Raw genomic sequence first — 13,820 nt, 5'->3', positions numbered from 1 at the left:
ACTTCTATTGCAATAAGGCTCTCCTGGGCTCTAGAGAGGACCAGGTAGAGCAGGTTGTGGTTTGCAGAGTCCTGGTGCTTTATGGTAAAATGGCACCTGTGCAGCAATTCCAAAGAACTTTTCCGCCCTCACTTTATTTCATCAACACATTCCGATTGATGTCAGACTGATCTATCTTTCTGTGCTTTTTAAACCCTTTTAGAAAATGAAGAGAGAGATGTTTGGTATATTCCAAACTGTGAAGTGAATGCTAGTCAGATATTACAACATCCCGAACCACTGCAGTTTGGTTGAACTGAAACAGGAGATGAAACTGAAGTTTACAGATCAGTGTGAAACACTGCATAGTAATCACCTCCTTAGGGATTCATCCGCAAATGCAATTTGTTTCCAGTAATTCATGGTAGTTAGCAGATTGTGTAGCCAGTAAAATTCTTTGCTTTACACTTAGTTTTTTTCAGTCATGAACATGTCTGTGCAGATCAGGGCTGTCAGAGTAAATAGACATGGCCATGCAGGTGCCAGGGATTTGGGGCAAATGAGGAAACTGTTAACCAGCTGCAATCACATCTGCCTTAGTGTTATGTTGACTACAGTTTTTGCTTTTCTTCACTGTTTTAGATGGGAAGAATCAGCTGCTTTTGGCCTTGTTAAAATGCACAGGTAAGAGATTTTCATTTTTTACAAAACAGCATACCCAAGAAGTCCCTAAGACCGTGGTTTTTTACCAAAATAACATACCCAAGAATTCCCTAAGACAGGGTTTTTCTGTCTCCATTCTTTCCTTTGTACAATCCTCCTTCTCAGATGGAAGACAACTCTCCTTCCCGTTACTACTTCCTGCTGTGGTGAGAACATGCAGTAAAAATGAGATCTACTTACAACTTTCTTGAGCCCATGGACTCTGTCATCATTCCAAACAGAGCAGGCATAGTGAAATTACAGCCAAGAAGACAAAGACCTTACATGTGCAAGGAGAACCCAAATATGCTGGGGACATCGGGAACCTGCTACCACACACCAAACATTGTGCTTGCAGAGCAAGGGACAAGTCTTTACAAGGAGCCTGGGCACAGTCTTTTTGTAATTGTAGCACTTAGTTGGAGTCCTTTTGTTAGAAAATAACATAATACATAACTGGAAACTGGTGCCACACTTGATTCTCAAATCTTCATAGAATGGAGATCAGAGATTTGTATGATTCTTAACTTACCTCTCAGCTCCTGCCAGGGCTGGTCTGTGATTCTGTCCAAAGCAAGCTGTGTGCCAGTCTACTGACCATAAAGGCTGGGCTCTGACAGCAGACAAAATGTGTCCCAAACTGTCTCTCTATGGATGCCCCATCTCCTGCAGCATTTCCAGGAACATCTACTGGAAAGAAGGATGGTTGCCCTTAAGCTGAAAATATGGCCCCGGGCCTGGAGTGTGTTAGTCAGTCTATTGTGTTCAGTGCTTATAAAAATAATCTTTTGAAGCCTCTGAGTGATGTCTTCAGCTTCTTTCCCTAGGGAACAGTGCCTTGCCAATGAGAGGCTGCTGTAGCACTGCAGAGCCTGCTGGAGGGGCTGGGGGTGCCTGGGAAGGAGCTCTTTACTTATTCATGTGCCTCTCTGGCCTGCAATCTCCTGAAGCATGACAAGATTGATTTGACCAGCATGTGGCTGCCTGGCAGGCGCACTGGAAGCAAAATGAACATAGGTGAAATTCTCCCAAGAAGCAAACCAACTGGTACTGTATGGATGGGCCCAGTTAATGCATTAGGCATATGGGAAGCTGACAAAGTACAGATAGATGGGGGAAGATTAATAGCCCAGGAGAGAAGTAATGGTGGAGACCTTCTTTCAATAATTCTCTTGCTCCTGTAAACGTAAAAAGAATCCAGATATGGCTGTAACTAAGGAATTACTTTCCAGTACTTAGTTTCTTTCCAGTAAGAAGGAGCATGCAGATGGCAGAGGGAGTAATGAACAGTCAACTGGACTAGAAAATGTCACAACATGTGCATGTGCCAGCTGTGCTGTCTTTAGCTATCCATGCAGGTCACACAGCAAGAAGAGGTTATCCGTGAAGTCATTGCAAAGCTACAGCAGAAGCCCGACGTCGTGTGCACACACACACACACACAAACTACTTTGTTGGCAGTGAGAAGGAAGATAAGTGTATTCATGACTTCTTCATGCTTCTCTCCCCGTCTCTGACAGATACTGAGCTACAGCTGAGACGTGATTCCATCTTCTGTCAGTCTCTTGTGGCTGCTGTTTGCACCTTTTCAGAGCAGTTACTGGCTGCTCTCAACTATCGGTACAACAACAATGGGGAATATGAAGAGAGCAGCAGAGATGCCAGCAGAAAATGGCTGGAACAGATAGCAGCCACTGGAGTTTTACTAAACTACCAGTCTCTTCTCTCCCCCACTGTGGTAAGAATAAGAATTGTGGTATCCTTGGGTCTGCTTACATTTGCTTGTGTGATTCTGTGCCACTCAGCACAGCCAGAGCTGTTGAACCTCTTACCTGCATTCCAGCAGCATATTCAGACTCTCACTACTGCAAACTCTGGAGATTTCCACAGCTGACAACCAAGTGCCATATTCCCTATCCAGTCATATTCGCCTCTTCACAAATGCTGGACCCACTGTCACTATACTCACACACAAAAAACACTATAGAAAACACTATAGAAAACAGTCAGCCTTCATATTTGGAGTAATGCTGCTGCACTTAGAGAGGTTTCAGTGCCCAGCTGTTGGTGGCATGAGTGTCCTCTGCCATCCCCTGGTGAGGACACGCATCTCCCAAACGGCTGAGGAAGTTCTGAGTATTGCAGGAGTTCAGACTAACAGATAGAGTTCAGTCTCTCCCTGTGGTGAGAGGTCTGTGGTGCTGGGGCTTGAGGCACCATGTCTAAGGAGAGGAGCCGTGCTTGCATAGTTAATTGGCACCTAATGAACAGATGAGCTGCACCTACAGGAGATCAGCTGCTGAAACTTTAAAAATGCTAAGAAAAGAGAGGCATAAAACAGACAAGTAGCTCTGATATTATAGAGAAGGGAGTTTTTTTCCTCCGCTTTGTAGACGTTGTAGATTGAGTGTGGGGATTTTTGATAAAATACAGTCCAAACTATCTATGTGTTTAACTGCTATTTGTTTGCTTTGCGTAGAAGGTATCAGTATTTCTTTTGCAGTAACTGATCAGCTGTTCTTCACATTTGTAGCTATAAAGTTTGGAGAAAGAGATTCCTTCAAAATTACTCTGTTTTTAACCCTCTCTACTCTGTGAATCACATCAAATGACATCTAAGCAAAGGGTGGTTAAAGTTGTATCAGAGAGTTAAAAACCTGTTAGTGATTTCCTGGCTGGGATGGAGCTAATGGAAGGCTCTGCACTCTGCTTTAGGTGGCCTGGACCAAAACATGCCCACAACAACAGTACCTGCCTGTCCCTCGTCTTCTGACCGACAATAACCTGTTTGTATCTGTTGCCTTGCCCTACAGAAGGAGGAGCGCACCATGCTGGAAGACATCCAGGTTACTCTGGCTGAACTAGACAAAGTTACCTTTTTTTTCAAGCAGCTGGATGAAAGCCTTGTAGCAAGTGAGTATTCTCTGTTTCTTGAGGTACTTTTATTTTTATGTTATGTTCTATGGATTAATATCCTCTATGATTGTAATGTAAGAGACCATGTCACACTTGGAGAGCACTGGGCAGCTTCTCTGAAGCACTGCTGTATTCCCTCAGCTTCCCCTGCAAGCACACAGCCCCTAAAGCAGGACTGACACGATGGAATGGTGCTGCATGTTCTGTGCTGTGTAGCTGTGGCCTGTGCCAGTGTGCCTCATCTGTGTAATTCTGTGCAGAGGGAGGAGATATGACAGAGAATTAGCACCACACTCCCTGTGGTGAATTCCCAGCTTTTCAGTGTCTAGTGTCTTACCCTGCCAGATCTTCCTCTTCATAAGAAGAGATCTTTCTCTTCATCTTCACTGGATATGAAATGCCATGAAACAACATGAGATTCTAATTATTAACCATATTTACTGTATTTGGATCAAACATCATTCTAGGTCACACTATGATCTTTTATGTATAAGATTTCAGAGCCTGCATTCTCTCCATAAAGGTTCTCCCTTATTGACCTTATAGTGATGTGATGTGTCATTTGATAATCTAACAAACTCAGATGGCAATGGTTTCGTAATCCTCCTGCTGTGGTAAAGCAGCAAGTGTTTTATCTTTGTTTCTCCAGATACTCATGTCGTCTACCACATCGAAGGAAGTCGTCAGGCCTTGAAGGTTATCTTTTATCTTGACAGTTACTACTTCTCCAAACTGCCTGCTCGCTTTCAGAATGGGGGAACCTTGAAACTGCACACAGTGCTCTTTACAAAAGGTGTCTATTAAAAGCTTTCTTGAGAAAAATAAGCTAACTACCAATTTTGAAAGATTAAAAATAAAAAATGACCCCGAAGCTCTTGGAAAAGCAGCTGAGACCTACAGACTCACTTAGGAAGCAGACATTTCTATTTCAGGAAGCCCTGGGGGAGTGCTAGACGTTACAATTAGACGCCGTCATGAGAACAAGATGTGCTTGTTTGGGGCTTTTTTATGCCTCAGCCATAGAGACATTATACTGGACTAAATGGATAGTTTGATCTAGTGTAGGATCAAGAGATGTGCCCAGGCTACAGAGAAGTGTTTTAAAAAGTGGACACAGTGACAGAATCACGTGGGCTAGAAATCGACTTGATAAGCAAATATTCACACCAAAATACAACACAGGAATTTCTTTCAGGGGACCACTAATGGGGAGTAATTGCTGTCAGACAGAACTGCTTTCTGTGAAGCTCACCTCTATGATACTACCACTGTACTCCCATACTGGGAAAAGCATTAAATTTAAAGAGTAACAGAATCAGCCTTGACATTATGCAACAGTCATCTGCTGAGCAATGAGATGATACAGAGATAAATAAATGAATTTAAAAAAATAACCACTAATAACATAGCTTTAGTAAAGTGTTTTCTTCTTCAGCTCTGGAGAGTACAGAGGGGCAGTCACAACCAGCTGGTTCACCTCTAGAAGAACTCCCACAGCAAATTAATGGTGTTTCACTCGAAAAAGTGCAGCAATACTACCGTAAACTCAGGTATTTTGTACTTCTGCTTTGCCTTAAAAGACATTGAGCATTTCAGAGCACTCCTTATTAAGGGCCTGAAAATTTAATGAAAGAGATGTTTCATTCCTGATGAGGTTTTTGTACAAACAGGAGATCCTCATTGTGTGGGAAACTTGGTAATTTTTTCCCAGTAGTTTAGCCCATTCAGAAGGAATGCAGATTTGACCTCAGAATTTTGTGCAGAGCTAGAATTATATTGTTCTTAATGGGGATTTGGAATATGCTAGTACAGACTCTGTAAATTACTGCAATCTCAATGGTTCAATAAGGAAGCAGATCTTCAAGATTTTTAGCATAGCCTTCTCAGCTGTTTTACACAAGATGGTATACATATATGTGCTTGAAGTGGGACAAACCCAACTAATGTAGTACCTGCTGGCCTTTTTGCAGGACATTTTACCTAGAGAGATCAAACCTGCCCACTGATTCCAATACTACTGCAGTGAAGATTGACCAGGTATTGTTTCTGCACTTATTTCTGCAATAAATTCTCTCATGGAAGTATTATTTCAACATCTCTAAAATTCCAGTTGTGGGATACCTGTATGGAAGATCTATACAAACACGAACAGCATTTTAAAATATTCCCAACCTTAGGGGGGGTCTGAATTTCTCTGAAGCTTGGCTACAGTTCTTTTGTTGAGAAGGAAAAGTTCAGAACCTTGGTAGACACAAACCCCCTTCACTGCAGCACTAAGGAGGCTCTGTGTGAGCCTGCCTGCCCTTGCCAAACATGGTGTCTGATGCCAGACAGAATGGGCTCATTTTCCTCTCCCACAGATGCATGCAAACTAACAAATGTTCAATTTGCAATTTGTTACACTTCGGTCACATAATTTGTCAGTATGTACACTTTGTTGCAGAGAAAACAAGAAAATAGTGCTGCCCAGCATCTCACATGTAGGCAGTCTGTCTAACTGGGCAGGTGACGTGGATATGTGCACGTGAAGCCTTAAAATGCTACTGGAGGGAACATCTTTGCAATTGTAATACACGTTGTAAACAATCCCAAGCATAAGTAATTTTATTTTGCCACTTCCAAAGTTCCTAAATATTGTAAATAGTTGTTACTGTGTGGCAGTTATGCTTGTGTAGAATATTGTGCATTGATAATAGTATAAAGACTTGTAAATATCTTTATAGCTTGGTGTTATTATGCAACGGATTGTTTTTGTATTGCTTTGTTTAGCTTATTCGCCCTATCAATGCCATGGATGAGCTTTGCAGGCTGCTGAAGTCTTTCATCAGTGCAAAGCCAATGCAGTCAGGATGTTCCAGCAGTGCCTCATCAGGAGCTGGCCTGCTGCCCATATCCTCTGAGCTCTGCTACCGGCTGGGAGCCTGTCAGATCACCATGTGTGCCACTGGGATGCACAGGTGAGTGAGGGTTAAACCTGTCTGCTACGTCTGTGATGGCAGCTTCTGTCCTTTCTAGAGATGCATCCTAATCAAAGCAAAATAAGGGAAATTCTAAGGGAATGTAATAAGGACCTAAATCTGCTGCCATTTTTACTTCAGGGTAGGTTGTAACTTTTAATACTTTTGTTAATAAGTAGTGTTGACACAAGCAGTGCCTCATCCAATGCAACTGACCAAGTGATCTTGTTGCATAGAAGTTGTAGTCAGCATTGTCTTCAGTTGCACAGTGAAAATGTAGGAAGTTGCTCAAAAATAGCTTTAGAATCTTGGTGTGTGCACAGGTTGATTTTGAAACACACCACTATTCTATCAGTGTCTCAAAAGTAAAGATTAATTTGTGAATCCCTTTAAAATGAATCAATGCAGAAGAGCAGCAACACACAGCCTTGTAGTAATGATGCTGGAGACTCAAATAATTGTAGTGTCCAGGTGCAGCAAGACTGAGGTAATTTAATAGTTTTGTGTGTAGAAAAATCTAAAAAAGTAAATAAAAATAAATAGGTAACGGAAGCAATACTTACCAGGTAAGTGTTGTGCACAAGCCTGTTTATACTTCTAAGCTGCGGTCTGTGATTTCCTGACACGGTTCCCTCGTTCAGGAGTACGCTGAGCGTGTCCCTGGAGCAAGCAGCCATACTGGCCCGCAGCCATGGGCTCCTGCCCAAGTGTATCATGCAAGCTACAGACATCATGCGAAAGCAGGTGAGTGTTTGATGTGTCTGCTGCACGCCGCCCTTGGCCAGCAACACCACGGTGCAAACAGCAGTCTGTTGTGCTGCGGCACGGTGCTTTGTGCACTGCAAACCTACAAGTCCCAACTCCTACTAATGGCTGAATAACTACACCTGTGTGTGAGAGAAACAAGTTCATTTTTATCCCTACAGCCTCTGCAGCAATTCAAACCTGTGCCTCAGTGTATATTGTGTGTGCCCTGGCAGTTAGAAATGAGAGAACGTGCAGAATATTTAAGACAATTTCTGTACAGAAAAAACCCAAGTCTCAGTCATAGTGTTAAAATAGCAGAAATTACCTAGTGCTGGACAGCAGTGCTTGTAAAGTAGTTTGGGACTAATTTATCTTTTAGGTAAACATAGATGATAATCCACCCAATGGATTCAAAATGTTTTAGAAGTAGTTAATGGATTCTCAAATAGGAACCACACTCCTATTATAATATTTTTTCCTCAGGATCATTTGCTTTATCAATACTGTTGATACCAATACCACAAATTCTCTGTTTTCACAGGGACCAAGAGTTGAAATCTCTGCCAAGAACCTGAAAGTGATGGACCAAATGCCACAGCATGCACCTCGGTAGGTTATTATTAGTATTTTTGTTAGTATTTTACATTTTCTCTGAGTGCAGATTTTGTTTCTGTAACAATTGTGGAGTTCCTGCTATAACCAAAGATGATCTTAGTAGCAATATTGGGGGAAAAAAGGAAAAAAAAAATCGTTCTTATTTCTCCCTGTCCTAAACTAAGTACACACTTTAGATTAATCACCTTTGCTGCTTATGATTTGCAGATCATCAGATGCAAGGGTTTCTGCCTTTTCTGGATCAAATGTAGCTGATCTTTTTTGGACTGTTCCTGTAAGTCAGCAAAGCTAGTGATGGACAGTCATCCCTGGAATGTTTAGAAAGAAAAATTTCTGAACAGCAAATTTGACTGCAGATATGCAAAGATAATACAGTAATGTGCTTACAAGAGTCTGATGGTTTAGTTCAGGCAGAGCAGGTTTAAGAGCAAGCACTTCCAGACAGAGAAACCACACAGTAATGCAGCCCTGAGGAACCTCAGTTGCCCAGGGTTATATATGGGTTTGTCTAGAAGGCAGCTTTGAAAAGTACTGTACATTTGTGAATGCTACTGCATCTAATGGGAGATAGAGATGTTCATCTCTCTCTACAAGAGAATAATACATTTACTTATCTTCTGTCAGTTTCTTCCAATTTCACCTCTCAGAGAGAAAAGAATGTTCTTTAATAAACTGTAACACAGCATTTTCCCACAATGGCAGTAATTTGTCATGGTTTAGAGGACAGTATATACAGAATCCGTCTGTACAAATACCAGAGAAACTTCTGATTCTGTTGTTGTTCGTGGCATTGTTTACACGAAGGCAAAACAGTTCAGGCCCACAAGAATGAGCATCAGAAAAGGTCCAGCAAAGTCTGTAGCATATCTTTAGACAGAACAAGTGTGTTTGCTAGTGCCCGAGTCCTCCGAAGAGCACATCGGTTCAGTGTTAAGAAAACGTCCTTAAACACTTCTATCTTATTCACCCATTAAGACTTCTGAGTTAGTCTAAATTAGCCCTTCTTTTAATTTTTCTTTTTTTCTCTCCTATTCACTCCTCAAAATGTTTATAGAAAATGATTTTAAAATTTAGAGACACTGGTGATGCTCCATCTAACAGTCTTGGTTCATTTTCTCAGAGACATTAAAAAGAGTAGAATTTTGCATTTAGAACCTTATCCTTCTGTTGGATATTAATTGCTATTTCAAAAACAAATAAAGCAGTGGTATTGGCTCCTGTACCATGGCCTGGGTGCCATCCATCAGTGTTTTGGCATTGTAGTTATTTTGCCATATTAATAGCCACACATTACTTTGGCTCCACTGATATGGCCACAACCATGTTACCTTCAAAAAGAAGCAGTTTTAAAAACAAACCACAGGATCAGGCATTTCTTTCTTTTGAGTACACTCTAAATCACAGTGATAAATTCCAGAACTATTTACTTGGATTATTTCAGGGCAATAAAGCTCGGATATGTGTGTTCCTACTGGGTTCCATCACAATGCAAAACAAAACTGAGAAGAGTTTAAAGGAGATCTGGTGAATTAACTCCCAGGATTGTATTTCTTAGCACAAATCTGTAATAGCTTTCTTGAAAGAGAAGTTATAAAATACTTGAATTTATTCTGATGTAAAGAAGAAAAAGCCAAGAAGAAGCTCACAAAATCACACATGAATGACAAGTCAACATGTGCTTAGTGGTTAGACATGTGTTTAACCACTATTCTCAATTTGTTAATCTTGTGAGTCAAAAATTTTCTGTGAAAACATGATTATTAATTTTAAGATTTGTTCAAGCATGTCAACAAGTAGACATGTTCTTCTATGTGTTTGGTATCCCAGCCTGTATGACAGGGAGAACTTTTTTGCTCAGGAAAAATGCCGAACTGTGTTTAAAATCAAAAGAAATAGAAAAAGAGAGAAAGGACCCTTAAAAAACCAAATTGAACCAAAATTAAGAGGAAGTGATGGAGAGTCTCAAATAATATTGTAAACAATGATTATAAATACTTAAGTTAATGAATGGCTAGTGGCACTTCTAAACTTCCAATTACTAAGATCAAAAATAGGAGTATTCTTGATACGTCATTACCTCTAGAGCTTGCAGAATAACAAAGAAGCTGCTGACCTCGTAGGTGAATCCAGTAACTTTGTCATTGTCCCTGTGATCTCTAATTCTCTACTCTACTGAAGACTCTACAGGTTGTGCCAGCCGCCTACAGAGGGGGATTTATAGGAGCAAGAGGCTCTGGGCTGAGGACCTGCGACCTGACCCCGGTGGTGCTGCTGTGCTCGGCAGGAGAGGGACCTGCTGGCCCAGGCATCAGGAATGCAGGATCCGTGTATTTCTTGGACTTCAAATTCCTGAAACAAATACCACAGGCAAGGATGGATGCTGCTGCCATTCAGATGCCTGGAAAATGACCATTATGCTTCAAGAAAGCACAGTTCTCCTCGTGACTTGTTTGTGCAACCACCAGAAAGTTGTGGACTTGGAGATACGGCTTGGTTCAGAAAATCCTGCTGGACACTCCTCTCTCTCCCTCTACTGCCCCTGGCACCCATTTAACTGCCAGCAGGTTTTGGACAACGTCCTTTAGTGGTAGTTGCATAAACCCCACGTTTTCGTGAACTGACCTGCACTTTTCAGCGAAGAATAGCACAATCTACGGTTTATTCAAATAGGAACATAAAGAATTTCTTCTGGAGTAATTTTCCACTTCAGCCCAGTGAGAGAATCTCTCTATGCTGCAGAGTATACATTCCATAATACTTCTTATCATTACTTCATTTTACTTACTGTAGCTTTCAGGTTTTGATTAACTCTTTTTACTAATGCCCTGTGATTATGTACTCTGGAATACAGTGCTAATGAAGAGCAGTGTAGGATTTTTACAAAAAACTTTGCAAAGAAAAAATACAGTTTGATAATCTGATGATTTCAACAGATGTAGTTTTAAAAACAGGTCAGAAGAACTATACTTATTTATGTGGAGTGGAATAATACGTGTTTTTGATCATGTTATTATATGTACAAGATGAAAATAAAAATTATATTGTTTAAAATGGGACCAATATACTGGCAGTTACACAGCTACTCCCAGTTTACTGAAAAGATCTACATTATTTAAAATCTTCAATATTTAAGTAGTCTTTAAAACAGTTATTAAGATGTATTAGGGATGCTTTTAAGTTAAAAGAAAAAAGGAATCATGTATATAATGTTCTTTATTTTTTTCTTGTTTAAAAAATTGTTCTCCATTCTGTCAGTATTACCCTAAGCACTGTAGTTTTTTCCAAGTTACTGGCTGAAACTAATCAAAGCATGTCAGCAGTCTCAGGACAGAAATAATGTTCTTTTGGAGTGAGTGCCTTAACATGACCAACCCTCCCTAACATGGCAGGTGTACAAGAACCTCCCCATTCCTGTTCCTCCACAGCCTCCTTTAAACCAGCTCCCAGTCAGGAAACCCAGGAGTGCTTTGCAGTAATGTATATTTTATAAAATAAAGGTTTGGGGGTTTTATTTGTGTTGTTGTTTGGTTTTTAGTGGCTTTACTTTATTTTATTTTATTAACATCCAAAGCAACTCAAAAACTAATGGATGTTTTCATTTGGACATGAAGGCCTCTCTAATTTTTATAATCTTCTCTTGAACACAAAACTGTTTATGGCAAGTTGGGAAATGCAGTTTGTTCTGAATCTCGTTTCTTAATTTTTTAATATTTGTTTTCTTCTCTCACAGACTGAAATAATTTTGGGGAAGGAAATTATTTTTTATTTTCTCTTTATTTCTTTTAACTGTTTCCTCTGATCTGCAGCAACGTGTTGCAGGAAACTAGGACAGCCTATGGACTGCCAGCTTTGGGATACAGATTTGGTACTAGGTGTCCATCCTGGACTGCAAGCAGATGAACAGATCTCTATTTCAATGCACTTTTTGTTAATTTTGGAAAAGTTACTCTTACCATGTGCTATTTGAAGAAAAAAATGGATGTTTCTTCACTGAATCCAGAATTTCAAATGTACTTAATACTAGAAGAACCTTAGAAACGCCCCAAAGTAAAAAAGAACCCATGGGGTGAGCCCTGCCTGTGTCCCCATCAGTTGTGCTCTGCAGAATGGCCTGGGCAGGATCCTGGCCCATGCCTGCAGCCTCTGGCAACATGACAGCTGCAGAGAAGGGTGTACAAGGGCATTTACACTGTGCACTGTTTTACACTGAAATGTATGTGTTATTCTCACTTAAAACTTGAGAGACGTTTTTATTATTAAAAGTTGGTTTATATTATAAGGAAAGAAGGTTGATCTCATTTTCTGTTACTCCCTTTAGTTCCTTTGCCCTGCATTCTCTTGAGCAGTTTTAAGTTCTGGTATGCTTGTGTGGCATGGGAAGCAGCCAGAAGTTCAAGTGGTAAGGGGAAAGCTGGGTTTGATTTCAGCTCAAACTGGCAGTGTAGTCAGTCAGCCTGTTTGTGCAGTCTCCTAAAGGTGTGGGGGAGACCACAGACTCCTGTTAAGGTAGAAAAAACCCCTGGTTTAATGATGTAAAATAACCAGTGCTGGGAACTAACAGTTCGAGTGGAAAAAGAAGAGGGCAATGCACAAACCAACTTGCAAGCAAAGAGAGAGTAGGTCTGCCAAATTTCCAGGGCTGAAAGTGAAGAATCAGGATTGGCACAACAAAACAAGTGCAGATTTTGCAGATTTGGAACATCTCATACAGTGGAAGTGTGGAAAACAGTCAAGATGGAGAACATGGGAACTATAGCAGCTTCATGATGGTGTGGTTGGGTGGCAGCTGTGAGTGGAATTCCTTGTGTATGTGTCTCGTAACTGAGTTTGCTCAACATTTTCATTAACCCCTGAGGCACATACATTGGCAGGCTGGGGTGATACTGTTTTGGGAGACACTAATCTTGCAAAGGATCTTGGTACACATACAAAAAAACCCTGAAGGACTTTGAACAGGATGAAATTAGTGGGATTAGATTTTTCCGCACAAATATTACTTCATGCTGTTGAAGATTGAACAAAATATTTTGCTGTATTTCTTGTTAATTGATAATAAAAGGACCATGTCTTAGAGTTTGTCACAAGATGACACAGAGGCAATTTGACGGAGTCATGAAAGCTCAAGCCTGGACTCGGTATTCAGGCCTCTCTGCTTTGTTCAAATAAAGTGATAATGCAGTAGCTGGGTGTTGAAGAACAGATGGCTTTATAAAAAAATAATAATGAGAAAGGTAAAGACAGTTCAAGCTGAACATAAATAGCGCCTGAAGGGAAAAAAGTGATCAGGGCTAAATATTGGCTGAAAGTTTTCCTTCCATCAGGCTTTGACAAAAAAAGAAATAATTTGTGTGAAGCAAGTTGTAAAGGCTGAAGCAGTGCCTAGTGCAGCAGAGCCTGCAAGCTGTCTCCAGTTCTGAGATGGGTTCTCTGAGGAGCTGAAGGGTAAGACTGGTAAGTGTAACACATGTGGGCTGACTGTATGTAGTCAATATGCAGTACACTCCCTTAGGTGGAGTCCTGGTCACCCTTGAGCTTACAAAGCATATGATTTCAGTGAGCAAAACTGAGCGATTGAATTAGCTGCAGAAAAAAGCAGCAAACCCCATGAGTGACATTTGTCACTTACTGCACATGATTGTTATAATAATCTCATCAGGCTCAAGATCTACTATCAGAAAAATTACTGATATATTAATGCAGTTTTTCTTAACATATCCTATAGAACCAGTTAGCCATTGGGTTTAATGCTTACAAGTTATATATCAAAAAGGTAGTTCTTTACCAAAGGAATTTACATCTAAAAATCTGTCCAGTTTTTGGAGGGTGTTGTAACTCTCCCAGTTCCTGACAAGGGAAGTTAACAGGTACAGAGGGTCTAGACAGAAAACCTCCAAAAAAACCCAG

At 40.6% G+C, this 13,820-nt stretch overlaps 1 protein-coding gene across 2 annotated transcripts in view; it reads left to right on the top strand.

Moving 5' to 3' along the window:
- PREX1 (phosphatidylinositol-3,4,5-trisphosphate dependent Rac exchange factor 1) overlaps positions 1-12,183 on the top strand; it is a 123,701-nt gene extending 111,518 nt beyond the window's left edge. For both annotated transcript variants that reach the window (XM_041417860.1, XM_041417859.1), the window contains exons 31-40: positions 622-663; positions 2,202-2,419; positions 3,495-3,594; positions 4,247-4,390; positions 5,033-5,147; positions 5,568-5,634; positions 6,367-6,554; positions 7,196-7,298; positions 7,843-7,910; positions 10,095-12,183. In XM_041417860.1, coding sequence (XP_041273794.1) covers positions 622-663; positions 2,202-2,419; positions 3,495-3,594; positions 4,247-4,390; positions 5,033-5,147; positions 5,568-5,634; positions 6,367-6,554; positions 7,196-7,298; positions 7,843-7,910; positions 10,095-10,137 — 1,088 coding nt within the window. In that variant the 3' untranslated portion in view covers positions 10,138-12,183. The remainder of the gene's footprint in view (positions 1-621; positions 664-2,201; positions 2,420-3,494; positions 3,595-4,246; positions 4,391-5,032; positions 5,148-5,567; positions 5,635-6,366; positions 6,555-7,195; positions 7,299-7,842; positions 7,911-10,094) is intronic.
- Positions 12,184-13,820: the final 1,637 nt, after the last annotated feature.

This window comes from Onychostruthus taczanowskii, unplaced genomic scaffold (assembly GCF_017590055.1).
Source record: "Onychostruthus taczanowskii isolate IOZ18803 unplaced genomic scaffold, ASM1759005v1 scaffold57, whole genome shotgun sequence".
NCBI lineage: Eukaryota > Metazoa > Chordata > Aves > Passeriformes > Passeridae > Onychostruthus > Onychostruthus taczanowskii.
Note: the sequence above shows the minus strand (reverse complement) of the source record. Positions and strands in the feature narration are given on the sequence as shown.